At 41.2% G+C, this 22176-nt stretch overlaps 2 protein-coding genes across 14 annotated transcripts in view; one reads left to right on the forward strand and one right to left on the reverse strand.

Annotated features, from left to right (window-relative positions):
• Positions 1-11800, forward strand: part of LOC147013064 (netrin-G1-like) — a 247762-nt gene extending 235962 nt beyond the window's left edge. For all 9 annotated transcript variants that reach the window (XM_085854571.1, XM_085854567.1, XM_085854566.1 and 6 more), the window contains one exon: positions 9012-11800. In XM_085854571.1, the coding sequence (XP_085710697.1) occupies positions 9012-9263 (252 nt within the window). In that variant the 3' untranslated portion in view covers positions 9264-11800. The remainder of the gene's footprint in view (positions 1-9011) is intronic.
• The window catches only part of LOC147013066 (guanine nucleotide exchange factor VAV2-like), a 151894-nt gene continuing 140804 nt past the window's right edge, over positions 11087-22176 (reverse strand). For 4 of the 5 annotated variants that reach the window (XM_085854564.1, XM_085854562.1, XM_085854560.1 and 1 more), the window contains 2 exons: positions 17820-17953; positions 11087-13404 (listed from right to left, as the gene is read on the reverse strand). In XM_085854564.1, coding sequence (XP_085710690.1) covers positions 13360-13404; positions 17820-17953 — 179 coding nt within the window. In that variant the 3' untranslated portion in view covers positions 11087-13359. Of the gene's footprint in view, positions 13405-17038; positions 17154-17819; positions 17954-22176 lie in introns of all 5 variants that reach the window. The other variant, XM_085854563.1, reaches the window with a different exon arrangement.

Here is a 22176-nt window from a genome sequence, read left to right on the forward strand (position 1 = left end):
TACAAGAGCATCATTCGATGGGGAAAGGTTCGCAATGTTTGTCCTTTTTTTTACCAAAATAAGGCACACATGACTGAATGAATTGATGTTGCTTTTGTTGACGGATCATACAGTTTGTGTGTGTGAAATCCCTCACAAGCAAGACAGGGTATTTTCATCTGGCAAACTGTGCATCACCATAACGTTGCAGGAGCTGTGGAGCATCCTTGTAAGCATTCCATGAAGATCTCTTCCCAATTACCGCAAACTGCCTGTAATCACAACCAGTGATTGCATGGAAGGCCAACAGGTTTCTTCAAGTGTCATTTTCCCATTCTGATTTGTGAACAACAATACAATTGAAATGTTTTGATGTCTCTGTCTTCATCCAGACCTCTTCACTCAGCTTAGCAGAAAAACAAAACAAAAAGAGTACAAGGACATCAGTGTCTTGAAAAACTTGTGGTTTGCTGAAATATAGCATCACTGCTATGCTTGGCATGAAGTAAGTTTGCATGTCTGCTTCCTCGTGTAATGAACAGAATCCAGACACATTACGATCAACAGAGGAAAATGTCTGTTCAGCATCTGCAAAGCCTCCACCAACCATAAGCTCTTTGGCATCACTGGGTGGATGTAAAATAAGCTGTTCACAAATAAATCTAGGAAGGTTTGCTTTGGCTTAATCAAGAGCAATGAAATTCTTCCAGTTATCCAGAAGCCTAACATTCATATATATAATATGTCAGTGAGCGTGTGTGTGTGTGTGTGTGTGTGTGTGTGTGTGTGTGTGTGTGTGTGTGTGTGTGTGTGTGTGTGTGTGTGTGTGTGTGTGTGTGTCATCCATAACTCCAAAACCATGAAACCGAGCAGCCTAAAACTTTGCAAGCATACGAAGAAAACTCCAAGGAAGTGCAAGAGTGAAAATTGTTTGTTTGGGTTAATTAAACACCCCTTTTGAAGACGATTCAAGGCCTTGTCGAATTATATCCTTCATCAGGAGATACTCAGTCACCTCACTCTTTGGGGTCTTGAGGCGTTTCCTAGGTAACCTCGCTGGGGTCTGAAGCCGCCATGTTTTTTGGCCTGCTCAACCATGCCTTGACTTGGAACAGGCCGCAACAATTTCTTCATGATAAAGTTTTTTTTCACTTTCTTCACTCATATTATCGAATGCCTGTACATCATAGCTACGAATTGCTATGGACATTGCAATGCTTATAAACACCCGGTGACGTCAGCGTTCTTTGCTTTAGTCCATTTGCGCACATGCAATCACCACAAGTATCTCATGAGTTAAGAATTACAAAATTTAAGCTCCAGAATCGAACGTACAAGTGGTTCCGACTCCGAGAAAAGTGTTTATTTGTCCAATTCATACATATTTGACATTTTGGGAGTCTCCAGGAGGTGTATGTTTAATATGACGGTCGGCGATTGCCAATTGCGTGCTATGGGAGTGATTTCTTATCAATCGTTTCGTTGGAGTGCATAAGCCAGCACTCTACAATATCCGCACTGTCCCTTAATACTGTATATAGATCGACTTGAACAAAGTTCGGTGCTACTCACCTGTGTTGGCCATGTTTTGTTCTGCGGCACAACAGGCAATAGCTGTGTGGAAGAAATTAACTCAATTTCCACTCATGTTCAGCATACAAAGGAGAATCTTTTCTACAAATACGTACTGTACATGCGTACATATGGGAGAAAATATATCAATGAAACTCTCCTCAAGGAAAAAAACTCTGAATCCAAGTCTTATATATTGAGTGGGAATGATTTACACAAGGAGGATAAAAGAGAAATAGCTTTTCATCTGCGAAAGAGTAACTATTCCTATAGTTTTAAATCAAAATAGCTGCTTTCTGCTACTGGGAAAGGAGTGAAATAGTCTAAACAATGTAGGCAAGTCTCAAGTACAGCCGATCAGAAAAGAGCACAACAGCCTCTTCGAAGTTCCCCAGAGTTTGGAGGTACAGATAGTTACACAGATAAAGGTCGTGAATCGTTACTTCGGCACATTCTCAGCACTGATAAAGAACACTACGTTGACTGGCGCTGCTCACTGAACCTCGACAGCTTTTACAATGCATCTACACAAAAAAAATCCATGCATCATATTCATTAAATGTGAACTAAATAAGAAATATCTAAAGTTATGTTTAAGCATGTACTAATTGATTTACTTAAGTCTTGCTGTAACTTATGCAACATTTCCAGGTTGTTACATCGTTTTAATCAAAAATGACAAATCAATATCACCTGACGGCAGATGTATGTTTAACAGAAAGCAAATGTAACAGTATGTAAACAGGGGAATACTCTCAACTGCAGCATTTTACCAAAGTTCAAATAATCTTTTATGAGTGAGGAACAATGTCTTTATTCATTCACACCAATTACAAATGCTTAAAGAGGAAATCTTCAACATTCCCCCCCCCCCTTTTTTTTTTTTGAATTTACATTGAATAACTGAAAATGCATAGCCCTCGCATAAGCACTTCTGTTTCCCGGGCATCAATCTCCAAGCAGAAATCGTGGAGCCTTGCCCTTCATGTCGCCATTCCTCTCCAGCAGAGCAGGGGACTTCAGGTGGTTGCAGGGCTGGGCCTGCTTTGGGCCACCAGAGTAAGAGTAGAGGTAGACCATTGTGGTGGGGATCTAGCCATTTTCAACACACCGAGGCAAAAGGTTCAAGGAACAAGGCTGACAAGTGCATTTAGGATAACATTTGTCCATAGTCACAGAATCTACTCATGACATCGACCTATGCATTCTCAATCACAATTTTGCACAAGTTATGTAACTACTCTTCAATATCAAGATCCTTTTAAGTTGACATTTGTTGAGAAATCATTACAGGTGTAGCTTTCCTCTCAAAGCATGAGGTAATCAGTGAGGGCAATGCTGTAGTAGCCCATTTAAAAGTACTGTGATAACATCAAATAACATCAGTCCAATAAAAAAAAATCCAATGTAACAATTTTGGCCACCATCCTCAAAGATCCCTTTTAGCCAAAAAAAATATTCCATCATCTGTACAATAATTATGAAAGTTAGCTTCTTGTTTTTGCGATGTGTTCTGATTTATCTGGGAGATAAGTACAACATTCAAACCCAATGAGAGCACAGGCTCCCCCCTTGCGGAGCAAGTACTAAATCCAAAGCGATTCGATTTTGCATAGCTACTGTTCGCATTGCATTCATTTCAATATTAATATCTGCTAAACGAATGCAGGCACATCGACATTCCATTACAATGCAAGAACAGGCCAAAACATTGTACGTAGACAATGGCTCGCTCAGATGCTTCCATTAGAGATCATGAAGAGGCTCAAGATAACGCCCGAAGATGTCAGAACAAGCCTTTCAATCTCATAAACAGGTCTAGAACAAGCCTTGAAAGTCAGTGAGAAGTGGGAAGGAAGGATGTTGGTAGTGATGGGACTTGAAATGCTCAATCATATTTCCCATCACTGAGGAAGGGTACTTTTGCTTGTGTCAATAATTATACGGATGGGCCTATGTTTTCCAATGCAAGATTGACATGTTCTGCTCTTGATTGATTGTTAACAGTACCTCTGAAGCACGATATCCACTCTTGCACAACACTTCTTCAAATTGGAGGTTTTACTCTTCATGACGATGTCAGCCTCATCACCAAATGTTGAAGCACCAACAGCTTTGTCCTTGAGCCATTCCATCAATGATGGTGCACATGTTTCCACATTAAAAACTAGCAAGACCTTGTGTGATGCACCTTCAACTTCCTGGACAATGGCTGCACTATGTGCTTTCTTTGTTGGTCTCAATTTTCCAGCAGTAATTTATTACGACCTGGCCCCTGGATTAAAGGCTCGGGGTACAGCCTATTGCTCTGGAGGTCTTAATTGACATGCTTGGGAGACCAATACTTTCCCCGTGTGTGGGTCGCGCCGTATAAGCAGTCAGATGTGACTGAGCGAAGTTAACATCCAAATTCTGGTGCAAATTTACACTCCCACTCTTCAACACACAGTATGCAAATGTATGCAAATCCAGTAAAGCAATGCAAATTCAAAACAGTGGAATGAATGCAAATCCTTTACTCAGGATAAAGAAAACGAACGGACGAACCAGAGCAATTCCTACAACACCTTGAAGCCGCACGTTGCCTCAGGTCGGCTCAGACAATACTCACAAGGAGCAAACGCTTCTGCTCCCTCTCCCTCTTCACTACACGATGCCACGTGTACCGAGAGGCTCTCCTCCACACCAGTCTCTTCAACACAGAAGGTCCCTCCAACAAGCAACCCTCGGAGGGGTCGCTCAAATCCTCAAAGAGCTCTCCCAGGCCAAGTTCCTCATCACAAGCCAGACTGCATGTTCTGTGTTTGTTTCCACCTCTCGCCTCTTCCTCGACTCACTCCTCCTCTTTACAACACGATGCCACGTGCATCGTCATGGTTCTTTGCCCATGAAATGATGTGGAGCCATCGAGGGAGAGAGGAGGTCGAGGAGGAAAGAAAGGAGCTATTCTGGTTCCACAGCCGACCCGGCATTTCACATGAGCTACACCCTCACGGTCACAGCTTCTCATCGTTGCAAGCCCAGCCCCATGAGTGCACCATCATTGAACAATAAACCCCACGAGTGTAACAATTTGCAAGTGAAAGAGGCACTGGCTATACAGCAGTTCATATTTCAGTATGGAGATGATAACAATATCTGTTCCAGCCTCGTTTGGAAAAGATGATGGTCTGCCTTCACCAGCAGTGTTTTGTTTGCTAATGCTGACGGACTCTGAATGTGAATATTTGTCATAGTATTAGAATTCTTTTTTTTCGGGAAGACTGCTATAAAGCTCGGTTTTTTATTCTCAAGTGAGAATGTTGACAAATTTATATATGCTCTGTTTTCAGATTCAGGGTCAAATTTGATATCATCTGGAACTGGAGCAGCACTCAGTCGAGCGCACACCTTCACCAGGCTCAACAGTTTACACTTTGTATCCCACTGATAGGTGGGATCTGAATCTGGACCTTAACCAAAATCGAATCGGCTTGTTCTTGTCACCTAAACAACTCATCTACCTAATTTGTCATAACTCGTCCACAACCTTTTGAAATATCATGCTACATATCGTTTTTGGCCCATCTCTCCATGGTGAAGATTCACTTTTAAAAGTTAAAAATTCTCATATCCAGATCCAGATCTTTACCACAATCTAATCAATTAGTCCTTTTCATGCACTCAATTTGTCCACCAAGTTTCGTGTGAATCCGTCTATAATGTTTTGAGATATTATGCTTATATATCATTTTTGGCCCTATTTCTCAATGGTGAAGAATCACAGATTTTAAAAATTCAACTCGCCAGATCTGGCTCTGGATCTTCACCAAAATGTAATTCATCCTTGTCACGCACCCAACCTTGTCTATAAAGTTTCGGCCAAATCCGTTCACAACTTCTTGGTTGAAATGGTTCCGTTACAAGGAACGACAACATAGGAGGATGCGATTCGTCTCTCAAGCATGTGTAATGGTTATCAACCTATGATTGTTTGTCCATGCTCCTCTTTGGTCTGACTCGGCCAGGGTCATGACTTTCATCTGCCCTCACACTGGTGAACACAGGGCAGGAGCATTTCCTGTCAGGGATTCTCCAGATTTCGACTATAGTGCTGCCACCTAGTTGCAGACAAATTTAAATTGCAATGGTACCACCTAGCACTGGACAGTCATCCAGATGAATTTGGTGGTAATCTAGCAGCATGGCTTACAGGTTACAATTAACAAATGCATGTAACTAATTTTTTGGAGGGTGAGAGGGATGGGTCATATCATTTACATGCAAGATATCCAATAAGGTTGTTTTTTTGGCCTCATCGCGTGCAGTCATCGTTCCTGCTCACATTTAATTGCAGCCTAAGACAATAGGGTTTGCAATTGTATTATCCATAAATTAAATCTTTGACCTTGATTGTATTGGTATGGAATCTTAACTCACTAATGAACCCAAAATACAAATATATATGAGCGATTTCATATTTGACAGTCATATTGCCCTCTATTTTTGGTGCAATTTTAGATTTTTGCCAAACACATTGACTCCATCAAATCTCATAAATAAAGCTCAATTCGTGGTTATTACTTACGAAACCTTTCGATTTCATAAGTATATTGATGACTCCGTCATCTGTTTGTGTGTTTGTTTGTGTGTGTTTGTTTGTAGGCATGATAACTCGAGAACGGAAGAAGCTACCAATGTCAAATTACACCACGTAATTCAGGAGGGTGATGGCTAGTGCTGATTAGATTTTGGTCAAAATCGGTCAAAGGTCAAGGTCACAGTGAGGTCAAATATTCGATTTTTGATGGTTTGGTACAGAATCATCGTAGAAACTTCTGGTTTGCGTCGCTACCTTCTCCGGAGACAGCTTTTATTAGACAAGGTCAGAGGTCAAGTTGACGATTTCGTAAGTACCAGTCTATGACTGCTTGTTTGTTTGTTTATATATGCTTAAAAAACTTAAAAAACTACCCAACCAAATCCAACCAAATTTTGCATGTTGCCTAAGAGTCCTCCAATTATGGTTTTTATCAGGGTAGTATATCTGAGGGAGGGAGTTCAGGGTGGGAAGACCCCAATTCTCTCTATGTAAATGTGTATCAGATAGTGCCCCCAGTGGTATAGTAGCTAGTATGATTAATAATAATCTTCTGGTATAAAGAAAGTTTGAACAACTCGATAATATGTATTATGGTGATGTTGAAATCTGAGTGAGAATAATTCAAATTTTTTCAAAATGCTTCATTTCACTCATTTTAAGCGGAGGTTCAAACCAAATAATCCAACATGTCCTGGAGGTTCAAACCAAAGCATCGCAGTGAAGTGAAAGTGATTTGTCCTCACACCATATATAATCAGCAAGGATGGTTGATGAAGATGATATCAGTTGACTTCCAAGCAGATGGAAGATGACCTCGGGCAAATTAAAGAGTGAATAGAGCAGAATGTTTGTGAAGTACAACATGTTGTCTTTAGATTAAAGCCATCAGCAAAGCGACGGGTACTTTTACTTGTTTATATATAAAAAGATGAAACTCCTCGCTTCCAATATGTGGGTTTAGATCAGTCGTCCAATACTCAAACTAAAATGCAAGCAGAAAATAAGGGTAATTAATGTTCAGTGGCCATGTTAGATTGTTCATCGAACAATCTACTTCTGAAGGTGGCAACATGATTAGTTATAAACTATATGGTGTTTAGCAAACTCAAATTCGAAAACCTTTTTGGGGAACTACCTCCAGTCTATAACCCACTACCGAACTGGACGTATGGTTACATTGTTGATCAATATGAGCTTCAGTCACAAACCTCAAATTGGTTGGTTCAACAGCTTAATATACACCAATGTCCAGAACAATAAATAAACAAGCAGTCATAGACTGGTACTTATGAAATCGTCAACTTGACCTTTCACCTTGTCGAATAAAAGCTGTCTCTAGAGAAGGTAGCAACGCAAACCAGAAGTTTCTACGATGATTCTGTATCAAACCATCAAAAATCGAATGTTTGACCTCACTGTGACCATGACCTTTGACCGATTTTGACCAAAATCTAATCAGCACTTGCCATCACCGTCCTGAATCAAGTGGTGTAATTTGACATTGGTAGCTTCTTCCATTCTCGAGTTATCATGCCTACAAACAAACAAACAAACAGATGACGGAAGTCATCAATATACTTACCAAATCTAGTAATAAATGAGTTCCCTTATAAGGAACTTCAGTGTAGGAGGGAGGAGGCCATTCGTTTTATCAGTCATGTGTACTGGTTGTCAACCTCTGGTTGTTTACCCATATCTGTCCTTAAATGCTGAGTGTCAAGCAAGGTGGCAGCACATACCATTTTTACAGTCTTTGGAATGACTTGGTTGAGGGCACATACAAACCACCAACCTCCCAGACTCGGAGCGCATGCTCTAACTATTACACCACACAATAACCATGATTCATTCAAAGGAAATAATTATGTGATCACCAATGAAGTGAACATTCTTCTGGATGTGCAGCAAGACAGCCTAGCCTCTGCAGAAGCGACAATACTTATATTTTGTTGATTATTTATTTTCCTTTTTGACAATCAAATTTTTTACGACAAAAATAAAAAGTTTGAAATTTTTTTTTTCATTTAAATTCACTGCCTTCGTCAATGAGTTAGTGTGACGCCCTCTTACATTCCTCAATATAATCAACAAGCAGGGATCCATGGAAATTCCACTTCATGTTAAATGTGACTATGCCTACTAACCCCCAAGTCCTCACCCTCACCCCCACAACCCGAAGGCATCACTCCCCTCTCCATTTCGTCTTGAAACCCCCTCCCAACACATGATATATCTGGAAAAGATGATGTGCCATAACATGCTCATGGTCGCATATGTGCACCTGTCCAACTCACAATCCCATGAGATATGTGGAAAATATGTCTTCCTGATTCATGTAATGTATAGACACATCGTTAAAAGTAAATAATGGCCTCGGACAAAGACCTTTTATGATGACATTGGTTTGAGCCCTGCTTGAGAGAATGCCACATAGTTATTTGGACACCATATAAGTTAATACACCGCTGCCTCGATCGCCGAGGCCTACGTTCACAAGGCCCGTGACACCGACCAGCATCATTTTAACTGTCACTTTACAATGAAGGTAAAACTTATCAGGAGGGCATGGCGATTGTGAATATGATAGCTCTGAATACCTATCTCTTTGACTTCACAGAACAGTAAGCACCAACATGGCAACCCTCAGATTTATCATCAGGCTGATAGCATGACTCCACTCACAATATCATCCAATGAATGGGTGGAACAGAATGTTACAGACAGACAGACAGACACACACATGGATCAACAACAATATTATTATTATATAAATAAAAGGACACCTATAAGTATTTAGTTCAAGACTTTGATGGCTGTTGTATCATTTTACAAAATGCTGTCAAATCTGATCCAAAAACCTGTCTTGTTTCCATGGCAGTGGACATGTGTGTCGATGGCTTCCTCCAGTGCCAGAATGGAGGTAGCTGTGAGGGCGGACGGTGCATCTGCCTACCTGGGTTCTCGGGATTGCGGTGTGAGGGACGGGACTGCCATAATTCAGATGGTGCCCTCTGTCATTCAGATGCTGTACACGCACATCTTTCACCGAAGCGAGTGGTGGCTGCAGCTTTTGGAGCTACTTTTGCTTTGTGGACTTGGGACTTTGGTTGGAGGTCTTGATAGCAAATGAGGGATAGACATTGAAGGAAATCCACTGCTCTTATTTGCCTTCATTTTGAAGCGGACCAGAGGGCAACTGTGTCGTGCAGAAAGTGTCTCACTTTGAGATGGAGAATACTCACCCGACTTTTTGTTTGTTTGGGACTACAAATCAGTTGACTGTGCCAGCACTGCTGAGACAGGCCTTCAGCGGACATTTCCCAGCTTTCCTCGCAAAAGGGGAAGGAACCACTGCTGTTTGAGTTTCCAGAAATAGCAGCTTATAGTATGAACGGTCTGTACACTAACCACAAATAATGGAAGCAAAATCAAGTTCTTTACACAATTGTTGTGTCTGTGTGAAATGAATGGCCAGTGGTCATAGAAAAACCACCACTGTGGGCCAATGGAAAGATTCAGTGAAGCAGATTTGAAAGCTTCACGTATAGGGATGAAGTAGAGATCGAACTGAATGAAATGGTTGAATCTTGACTCAATCCAAGTACACAAAAGTCACCACATTGATGTTGGACAAAGGGAGTATTCCCAGACTCAGCTCCACAAACCCCAAGCCTCCAAGGCCTACAAGCAGCTATTACATCACGTAACGGATCTCCTGCAAGATCGGTGATGACTCAATACTATGGTACCTCATTTGGGGTCACAGGGTTGTAGTTACGAGTTGTGAAAGTAGTAGGTTTAAATCCAGCCTGATGCTGCCACGCTTTTCCTGGCCATCCCATCTATCATATCAAAATTGTAACACCTGCCAGCTTGATCCCAAGATGTTCCTTTTCTACACTTCATCGTGCAGGTGAACCATGGTTTCTGAAAGAGTAAACTCCACTGAATCTTTGCAAATATATATATATATATATATATATATATATATATATATATATATATATATATATATATATATATATGTTATCTGTTCACCATAATTCAGACATTTCTCTGTGAATTATGCTGCTCAAAACCATTAAACTTTATCAGAGATTTATACGTCATGCTAACCCAAAGGGGGGGGGGGGGGCAATGTACAGCACTATTATAAATTCATGGCAATGGCCCTTTGGTGTTGATTTTAAAAGTGAAACCTGTCTCATGAGACCAATCGTGTGACCTCATGTGCATATTTCTCGGGTATTACACAAGAGGGAAAGAATAGGAAATCTTTTGTTCTTAACAGATTAAACAGCGGGATTAAAGGGAGAAATTTTGATCCCGGATTCAATGGCAATTATGAAGTAACATTCCTCGTGTGTGGCTGTAGAGGTAGTACAATCTCCTTGGACCTGTTCGTTCTGGGTTCCATTCAAACTGACTATAAACTATCATGCTGGTGTTTCTCAGGCAGGACATGAACTCAATGAGCACTGTTCGTTGGAGATGTTAAATCGGCTGTCCATGGATCAATCACTCATGGATCTTGTTTTTTTTTTAATCCTTTAGGAAAAAAAGTGTAGACCTTTAGAAAAAGTGTAGACCATTGTGGATTAGTTGGTGACCAAAAGGGGCATTCGTGGCATAGTCTCACACCTGCGTGTGGGGAGGGTACTGCATCAGGGGCATCACCTCACCTTGTACCCCCCTCCTCCCACTGCTGCATTCAAAAACAAACTATGGTTTGGGTTCCAATATGATTGCATTCACTGATGGTGTGTACAGCATTTTACACGTCATGATTGTGTACACCAGTGTATGAACGTGAAGTTTGAAGACAACACAACCGCTATGCCACTTTATTTTCTTGTCCCACAGGTCGTGTTACGTACAAATTTCGAGCTTGGAACCTCCAGTTGTTGTGAACAAAATGTATTGATCCAAATAAAGTTTATGCAGAAATTCACACCAACTCACTCGCCATGTTTATTGCAAAATGTCCACCACCAACTCAGTTATGTACACATATACAGTAAAGGTGAAGAAACTTAAAAGGTTTGGGGAAATCATCGGATGTTGTAGCTTACCAGGAAGTGACACTGTGCTTGGTGCAAGCACTCGTGATGTTGATCATTGTGGTGATGATGTTGCGGTGTTGATGGTGAGATAGCAAGTTGCGGTAAGACTGGTGATTATAAAGCGTGGTTAGTAAGCCAATGTTGTAGTGGTGCAAGTCAAGTTAGCAGTGATGATTTGTGGTTGGGGTGTAATATTTTACTGTTGTCCCATATGAGTGTGAGTGCCAGGAGAGATTTTGATTGGGTAGCTGCAAATCAATAAGGTGACAAAAGGAGCCGTCTCTTGCTTGCGAATAAAACTAACAGTCTACTTTTCATCGTAAGATAAAATATCCATGCACATGTCTTCATCAGAACGACCCTCAACTTACCATTACCCTTCAGCATTGTTTTCTACACAACCTATCAGTTGCTTTAAGGCTGTAAAAAGTTATGGAAAAGGAATTACACAGAAATAAATATGGTTATAAACAACAAGTGGCAAACAGTGCAAATTCTTTCAAATCAGAGAGAGAGAGAGAGAGAGAGAGAGAGAGAGAGAGAGAGAGAGAGAGAGAGAGAGAGAGAGAGAGAGAGAGAGAGAGAGAGAGAGAGAGAGAGAGATCTGTACATGCAAGTAGCATAACCCACTACTCAAAAGGCAGTGTACAAGGGTCACGTGTTTACAAAAGCTTTAACGAACCACCATCCGTGGATACCTGTTTTTGGCCTGAAGTTCTCTCGAATGTTATGAAAAAGCTGATATTTAATTCCATATGTTTTATTCTATAGGCCCAGGAAGCAACATAGAAAGCAAGGGGGCTTAGAGCAAAAGGAAAAGCTGGAAGAAAAGGTGAACAGACCAATGGATGATGACGCAACAAGGAAAAAAGAGCATGGAAGTTGGCTCGGTTGAATATCATTAATAATTTAGAGCTAATTGGAGCCTTTATTAATGCAACAAGGAAGGCCTACTGCTATTGAAGTACACACACAGACACACACACACACACGCAACTTGTCGTCGTCTAAAGCCCTTTCATTTCACTTTTCCTTGAAAATTCGCTCAAGATTTGGAGGGAAGCCAAAGTGACTGCTCCAGCACACAGTCCATTGCATCCAGTGAGAGGATGATGGCCCATTGAAGTCCACACTCCAACAAGTACAACTGATTATCTCTCATGAAAGTCCACTTCCATGGCAAGGTGTGTCACTGACTGGCCAGACAGGTGTTCTGAAAGTCACCACCATTGCTAAAATAATCCATATTAAACTAGACCTGTTGAAGCCTTTACTATTGTTTAAAACTCACTGTACAGTCTATAAACTCTCACAAGATTTTAACAGTGTTATTTAAATGGACAAAAAGCCATTTTGCACTCACTGTACATTAGGGAACCCCTTTACCATTTATTTTTCCACCGGATGGGCTGAAAAAGTTCGAAACAAATCGGTGAGGCAAAGATGTAACTGGGGGATTAAACCTCAAAAAGCAATTTAGCACTTCTCTGAATGTGCAGTTAATCTCCACCGAATTTCCTTACTCAGTGATAGCCATGCTATCAGTACCCACAGTACTGAGGTAGTAGAAACACAAAACAATACAACTTGGAACAATCATCAGTGGATTCAAAAAAAAATCATTTCAGCAGCATGGATTGAGTGCTGGGAGGAAGAGAATGATGTCTCCATTGATGCAGAAGTCATAACCTCATAGTCCAGGCTGAAGACATATTAAGTACCATGGCCAGCACATTCCAAGAAGGAAGACCAATTGAATTGCCAGACTGCTCCTCTATGGAGGTAGGCTGTAGGTGTAGCCGGCAGACTGATCGAAGAGTAGGTGGCCATTTATTAAGTTTAATAGTGGTTGAGGGATGAGGTGGATGCGTTGAGGAAGCAAAGTAGATGATGGAGTTTGTTGGAAAGTGATGAGGCGTATGGTTATGTTGTAAAGTAGTGGAGCAGATGAGTTTGAAATGTGCTTCATAAATTAATGAGGAATGATGCTTACAAGATTGTGAGCAATGTCTAGGAAATTGCAGTTGATGGAAAATGCTGAAGGATTTCAGGTTGAGGAATGATGCAAGTGGGTTTTTTGGTTGAGGAAAGAGGGGGATCAGTTTGTGGTCGAGAAGCAATTTGCACAAAATGACGACAGGAAGAAACCGAGTCCAGCAAATGTCAGCCTCCTTCTTCCTCCACATACGTTGAAGGAAACCAGCCAATCTGCAAGAAAAGAAGACAGAACAATGTTAATTGTTCCTCTCTGTAAGAAACACAAATGTCATGTCCAAGACTTGTTCACCAGATGCATGTTCAAGAATGCTGTGGAAATGAGCTACAGAATAAAACAGAAAGGCAACATGAATGGCGAGTTGTGCAAACCCGATTCGCTCTTCAAATCACATTCCTGTAAATGCCGATATCTCTCTGTCTCTGACAACGGGGCCACCTCAAAGAAGCAGGTGGCTGCTCACAGAGACCAACTGGCAGGGACTTTAATCTACCCTCACAAAAGGATTGGACCATCATCTCCTCAGGACCTGGTATCGATTCTGCTGGGAATACTTTAACAGGGCCTTCTTTCATGCACCAGTTTATCCCATCTCTTCTGTGACTTTCCTATTCATACTCGAGCCCATGGTACACTCACTGAATCCTCTGGGGAGGCGGTTGTCGTCAAGCAGCTTGTTTTATCAGCATGGAAAGCTAACCTCAGGGTAACTTTCATTAATTCCGTAAGGCTCGCAACAAGTGCGCGTCCATCCTGAGGCAAACCAGAAAACATCTTACAAATCTCATGACCGAACCCTTGAACCAGTCTCCTTCCTCCGAATCATGGTGGCACCTTGTCAAATCTGCCTCTGGTGTATGATCGACCTCAATCCCATCCCTCACTTCAAATGGAAGTACTACAGACTCTGCCTGAGATAAGGCAGAATGTCTTAACTCTACCTTTGCTTTCAAATCTCACGTACCCAAACCATCCCTTTCTGTCCCCCATCTTACCCCGACAAACCCACTGTCTACTTGACTCTCCATCCTTCTCACCCGAGAAGGTAGAGAAAGTTCTGTCAGGCATTGACCCTACTTGGGTGAGGGGCCCAGATGGCATCGCAGTGCCCATGTTCTCAAATCCTCCTCTGCCATAATTGCTCCCCTCCATCTGCCCCCATTTAATATGCCCTTTTTTGGCTGCCTTCTCTCTGCACGGAAGTCAACAAAAATAACTCCCATCCAAAAGAGGGTGCAAAAACATACCTGACCAACTATAGGCCAGTGAGCTTGCCTTTAATTAATTATTAGCAAGATTATAAAATCCATCATTGCTTCTGATATCACGTCTTTCATTATATCAAACAATCTGATATCTGACCATAAGTTTGGATTATGTCCAAGTTACTCATCTCTGGACATGCTACTGCTCTTCTCCGAGCAATGGTTGTGGGCCCTCAGTCTTAAACAAGAGGTTTGAACCATCTCCCTGGACATATCTTGGGCATTACACACAGTGTGGCATCCTGTGTTGTTTGCAAAGCTCTCTGCCTGTGTAATAGAAGGCCATCTTCATTCCTGTATTTCTGACTGCCTTCATTCATGCAGTCAACATGTTGCCATCAATGGAACCCATTGGAAGGATCAAGGCCATCAATGGAAAGAGCAAGGCTCATGGAAGAGCAAGGGTAAATTGACAGTAGGGGTAGTGGGCCAATAATTGGGCACAATCAGCACTGGGTTAAATGAACAAAAAAGGAAGAGAGGGGGAGAAAACACTTAAATGAGCAAGTGAAAGGGTTGGGTTAGAAAGGATTAATGGGGGTAATAAGGATAATGGGTCAGGATGGGGGATGACATGAGGTGGTGGTGCACTACCTGCTTGCAGCCCTGGAGGGGAAATTGAGACAACATACTCTGGGAGGCAGTTCCATAGACAGGAGACTGAGGAGTAAAAGATTTAAGATGTGCAGGCAGGCTGAATTTTGCAAGTTTACTCAGGTGGAGGTTACTGGAAGAATGCATCCTGGAGTCGCTGGCGGGGGGGGGGGCTCAGAGGACTAAGAGAGCAGAGGGAGCAATGTTGGAGAATGTAAGGCAGAAAACAGAGACCACTGACCTGTCTGCAATGTAACAGCAATGCACATTGTGCTTCTACCTCATCATGGGAGATTTCAATAACTTAGAGAGCTTTAGATTCGACAGAATCCAGAAGAGACAGATGTGATGCTGGAGCACCAGCTCATAGCAGAAAGCAATACTTCATTGAGCTATGGACAAAGGCCTTATAGAGTGTGAGCAGTTATGATTTTCAAAGGAAAGAGTTGGATTGATGGAGGAGTCACAGTCTATGGCTGGTTTTGCAGACGAGCTTTGCTACGTGGTTAGCTGAGGAAAGATCATGGCAGGTGGTGAGACCTCGAAGTTAGAGAACCTTTTCCAGTGGATGGCAAAGGAAATAGATAGGTGGGTTCATTTGATGAACATTCATAAGCTATAGTGTGAGACCATGGCATTTTCAAATTTTGAGGCACATGGTTCATTTTTCAGACCAGATTCTAATCATTTCCATATCAGCAGGGGAAGATGCTGCTGCTGCCTACCCAGCAGAGGGATGTGAAAAATTTATGACACAATACGTTTTCTGAAAAAAGGAAGAGAACATTTTCCATAGCATCGGAGAGGTCATGAATATACATGAGGAATAAGACTAAGCACAAACACTGCCTGATGGAACTCCAGCATCCACTTGCAGAGTGGAGGAGAGGTTTCCATTGATGGCAACACATTGACTGTGTGAGTGGAGGAAATCACACATCCAAGAATTAAGGTGGCCTCCGATGCCATCGGCAGAAAACTCAGCAAGCAAAGCAGGATGCCAGAATGTATGGAATGACCGAGATATATCCAGGCAGATGGTCCTAACCTCTTGTTTTAGATTGATGGCCTCCAATCATTGCCGAGAGAAGGAATAGAAGCATGATTGAGGGATGTCCTGGAAAATTATCTCTTCCTTTTTGTACATGAGTCCATATTGGGCCATATGGGATTGCAACCCCCAGCTTTGCAGACAGCAGCAGCATCTCTCTTAGCTGATCTGGAAATGATTAGAGTCTGGTCGAAAAAATGGAACATGTCCTTCAATCCTGGAAAATACCCACAGTCTCACCCTATCACACTGGAAGGATTATCCAACAAACCCATTTATCTATTTCCTTGGGTATCCACTGTAAGAGCTTCAGTCTCTTGAACATTTAGGCCTCACTTTCAGCGATGATGTTTCCTGGGCCAATCACACAGCAAAGCTAGCCTCCAAAGCCAGCTGAAGACTTGGCATCCTCCAAGTCTTTCCTTGGAAAATTAAAGCTACTCACAGTCGACAAGACCTTTGTCCATAGCTCAATGGAGTACTGTTATCTGCTTTTGGTTGGTGGCCCAGCATCACATCTGTCTCTTCTGGATTCTGTGTAATCTAAAGCTCTCAAAATTATTCAAATCTCCTGTGATTAGGCCAAAACAGAGAGTCTGTTACTTTCACATTGCAGGCAGGTCAGTGGTCTCTGTGTTTTTTATGGTCTATTCTCCGATATTCTTCCTTCTCAGACCCTGCCGATCTAATCCAGGATGCACATGTTCTTCTATTAACTCCCACATGATTAATATTCCAAAATCCAGGCTGACTGCACACTTCAACTCTTATTCCCCACTTCTCCAAATCTTTATAACCACCTTCCAGGAGCTGTTCTGTCTCACTCTTCCATCCAGGACACTTAAGGAAATAGTGCACTGCCATATCATGTCATCTCCAATTCTGACCCACTATCTTTATTACCCCCATTAACCTTTCTTAACCCAACCCTCTTACTTGCTAATTTCAATTTTTCCTCCCATCCACCCTCTCCTCTCTCTTTTCCTGGTCATTCAATCTTTGATGTTTGTTCCACTGCCAGCTCAACCATGCTCTTCCATTAGCCTTGTTCCTGTAAAGAAAAGAAAGAAAACTTAATTTCAACCAAGGTGTGAATGCATCTCAGATCATTCTTCAATGGCCAATTTCCATCCACAAGACATATAGCTGACATCTCCTCTGTCCTTCAATAAAACGATAACAATTTTCATGCCACCTCCAAAATTACTGGGGCAACAGCATGTTCATTGTAGTCTTTAAAATAAGGAGATGGTTTCCACAGCTCTGAAACATCCATACTGAACGTTATACTGTACGTTGTATGAAACATCCATGCTCTGTCACAGAGCTTCAGTTTTGCCAAAGTTGTTTCAAGGAAAGGAATATGTTGGGTGGTTTGCCATTGCCTGTTCAGTTGAGCAGCCATTGGAATCAAACTTACATCAATCAACAAGGGCAATGAAACAAATACTGACCAACGAATCCAGTGAACAATTTGATCTGAAATGTCCCCTTTTCAGTAATTCGAATTCCAGTTCAACAGTTTGGTTTTCGATCATTGCAGCCACATCACAATTGACTTCAACTGGATATTCACTCAACAGTGACCCTCCATCCTTATAATCAGGTACGAGCTCAGCAGTTCTCATTGAACATTTCCTGAGCTTTCATTATGGTCTGGCAATTTGCTCTCTTCACCAAGCATTTTTTATGCAAGATTTCAAAAAACAAGACTCACCCGTCCATCTACCTCGCCTCTCCACCAACCATTGCTTCCTCCATTGCAGCTGTAAATTTTGACCACGTCTCCCGTGTGCAGTGTTAACTCTCGCAGGTCTCGTGCAAGGAAGCTTCGCCGAACCACTGCCGTACCTGTCCAACACACCAAAATGATACGAGACTCTTAGACATGATGTGCTACTCCCGAGACAATCTGATATACTTGGCCGAAAGCATTTGAGAGACACATATGATTATTATTTTGTATGCAGACTGTGGCTGCTGGTTGCATTGTTGCTGGGAGTGCGGCCGTACCACGAATGCAGTGCCCTGTTTCCAGTAAACTGGCACTCACCTTGCTGACCTCAGAAGAATGACAGGCTGAGCCAACCGTGGTGTTATTTACCAGCATGACAGGGGCTCAAACTCAATACCTGAAGATCTTAAGCCAGCTATCTTAACTGTGAAGTCAACAATAGGTATATATATATAGACATATATATATCTATATATATATATATATATATATATATATATATATATATATATATATATATATATATATATATATATATATATATATATATATATATATATATATATATATATATATATATATATATATATATATATATATATATATATATATCTATATATATATATCTATATATATATAGGAGAACAAGTATTTGATACACTGCCGATTTTGCAAGTTTTCCCACTTACAAAGCACGTAGAGGTCTGTAATTTTTATCATAGGTACATTTCAACTGTGAAAGACGGAATCTAAAATAAAAATCTTGAAAATCACATTGTATGATTTTTAAATAATTAATTTGCATTTTATTGCATGAAATAAGTATTTGATACATCAGACAAACAGAATTTAATATTTGGTACAGAAACATTTGTTTGCAATTACAGAGATCAGACGTTTCCTCGAGTTCTTAACCAGGTTTTCACAGACTGCAGCAGGGATTTTGGCCCACTCCTCCACACAGATCTTCTCCAGATCCTTCAGGTTTCGGGGCTGTCGCTGGGAAACACAGACTTTCAGCTCCCTCCAAAGATTTTCTCTTGGATTCAGCTCTGTAGACTGGCGAGGCCACTCCAGGACCTTGAGATGCTTCCAACGGAGACACTCCTTAGTTGCCCTGGCTGTATGTTTCGGGTCGTTGTCATGCTGGAAGACCCAGCCACGCCCCATCGAAAATGCTCTTGTTGAGGGAAGGAGGATGTTGGCCAAGATCTCGTGATACATGGCCCCATCCATCCTCCCCTCAATACAGTGCAGTTGTCCTGTCCCCTTTGCAGAAAAGCATCCCCAAAGAATGAGGTTTCCACCTCCATGCTTCACGGTTGGGATGGTGTTCTTGGGGATGTTCTCATCCTTCTTCTTCCTCCAAACACGGTGAGTGGAGTTTAAACCAAAAAGCTCTATTTTGGTCTAATCAGACGACATGTCCTTCTCCCATTCCTCCTCTGGATCATCCAGATGGTCATTGGCAAACTTCAGACAGGCCTGGACATGCACTGGCTTGAGCATAGGGACCTTGCATGCGCTGCAGGATTTTAATCCATGATGGCGTAGTGTGTAACTGATGGTTAATTTTGATACTGTGGTCCCAGCTCTCTTCAGGTCATTGATCAGGTCCTGCCGTGCAGTTCTGGGCTGATCCCTCACCTTTCTCATGATCATTGAGGCTCCACGAGGCGAGATCTTGCATGGAGCCCCAGACCGAGGGAGATTGACTGTTATCTTGAACTTCTTTCATTTTCTAATAATTGCGCCAACAGTTGTTGCCTTCTCACCAAGCTGCTTGCCGATTGTCCTGTCGCCCATCCCAGCCTTGTGCAAGTCTACAATTTTGTCCCTGATGTCCTTCGACAGCTCTCTGGTCTTGCCCATTGTGGAGAGGTTGGAGTCTGCTTGATTGAGTGTGGACAGCTGTCTTTTATGCAGATAACGAGTTCAAACAGGTGCAGTTAATACAGGTAATGAGTGGAGAATGGGAGGGCTTCTCAAGGACAAAACTAACAGGTCTGTGAGAGCCGGAATTCTTACTGGTTGGTAGGTGATCAAATACTTAATTCATGCAATAAAATGCAAATTAATTATTTAAAAATCATACAATGTGATTTTCAGGATTTTTGTTTTCGATTCCATCTTTAACAGTTGAAGTGTACCTATGATAAAAATTACAGACCTCTACGTGCTTTGTAAGTGGGAAAACCTTCAAAATCGGCAGTGTATCAAATACTTGTTCTCCCCACTGTATATATATATATATATATATATATATATATATATATATATATATATATATATATATATATATATATATATATATATATATATATATATATATACATATACATACATAAATATATATATATACATATATATATATATACATATATATATATATACATATATATATATATATCTATCTATATATATATATATATATATATATATATATATATATATATATATATATATATATATATATATATATATATATATATATATATATATATATATATATATATATATATATATATATATATATATATATATATATATATATATATATATATATATATATATATATATATATATATATATATATATATATATATATATATATATATATATATATATATATATATATATATATATATATATATATATATATATATATATATATATATATATATATATATATATATATATATATATATATATATATATATATATACATATATATATATATATATATACATATACATATACAAATATATATATATATATACATATACATATATATATATATATATATATATATATATATATATATATATACATATATATATATATATATATATATATATATATATATATATATATATATATATATATATATATATATATATATATATATATATATATATACATATATATATATTGTTGTGGTTGAGGAAATTCGCAAACCACCATTCAGGTCCCATAGGTGAGATATCTCTGTAAGTATATGTGTAGTTAGCCCAAACCCGTTGTTTAGAGGGAATAAATGTCATTCATTCGGGCTGCGACCCTTTAAGATAGCCGTTTTTCTGTTCTATCTTTATTTTGAACCAACCACGTCCCAACCGCCATCACACAACAACCACCAACCGCAACGCCGCTTCACAACAACAACGCCAACAGCCACGACCTTTACCGTCACATCTCGCTCTCGCAACCATCGCATCACCGCCATTCCCGCGCCGCTTGTGGGCACCGATCCTGGACTCGTACAGGGCGCGCACCGAGCAGCGGGTGCAAAAAGCGCCCTTTCCGAGAAATCGGATCAAGAATGATTCACGCCCACTTCTGTTCCGTCCTATCAGCGAGCGTGGGGCGATTTGGCCCCACCTCCAGGCGCGTCGGAGTATAATCGATATATGCAGATTCGAGGATCAGGAATGATTCACGCCCACTTTTCCTCTGTCCAATGGGCGAGCGTGGCTCCGCCCCCGAGCCGATCCTGATCCAAAAATCTGCATATGGTTTCTCCTGTCGCACTATAAAGCGCCGAGCGCAGGGCGAATCGAAGAAGAGTTGGAGAGTTGTGGCGGCGGCGAAATCAGTCGAGAGAGTGTCTGTCGGGGTCCGGAGAGTCTGGAGAAGCCAAGGAGCTTTGTGGAGATCTGCGCTCGTGTCAAAGTCGGGGAGCTGCAGAGAGGGGAGGCCGGGAACGCGGTCGAGGTCGCAGTGGCGTCGCTCATCGCGGGACCCAAGCCAGCCAGATATCCTCTTTCCCCCGAGCATCAACAACCCCCCCCCCCGTTTCCCCCCGCGCTGAGATAGTGTGAGAAGGGGGCCCCGTTCCCACCCCATTCCAGGCAGTGCCAGCGAGGCCCGCGGAGTCGGGGCGCCGCCGCCATTTTGCGGCTCATCACCAGACGGGTAGGCTCGACGCGGTCTCGGCCCCAGGCCCGTCTGCCCCCTTGTCGTTGAGGGTGGCCCCTTTTTTTTCTTTTGCTTTGGAGTATATGTGTTGTCGGCGCCGTCTGTGAAGTAAAACTGTGTAAGTGTTGCCGTGTGCTCGCGTAGTCGGTAGTCGATCTGCATTGTGTTTCTTTTGTTGCATTTGCTTTTTGTGCAGAATTGTTGTGTGACTTTTACATTTGCTTTTGGTGCATAATTGTTGTAATTGTATTTGTGTGCTTTCCATTTGCCGCGGAATAAATGTGCTTTATGTTGAACTGTTTTTCCCGTTTTGCTTCGTCTTTTCTTTAATTGAATCTCCATCTTACTTCACGTAAAGGGTTGGTCGTGGGCTAAGTATGCCCGATAATTAATTGGAACCGTCGAGGTTGACGATAACACC

Source organism: Eptatretus burgeri, chromosome 14 (assembly GCF_056783735.1).
Source record: "Eptatretus burgeri isolate ZD-2024b chromosome 14, Ebu_testis_v1, whole genome shotgun sequence".
Taxonomy (NCBI): domain Eukaryota; kingdom Metazoa; phylum Chordata; class Myxini; order Myxiniformes; family Myxinidae; genus Eptatretus; species Eptatretus burgeri.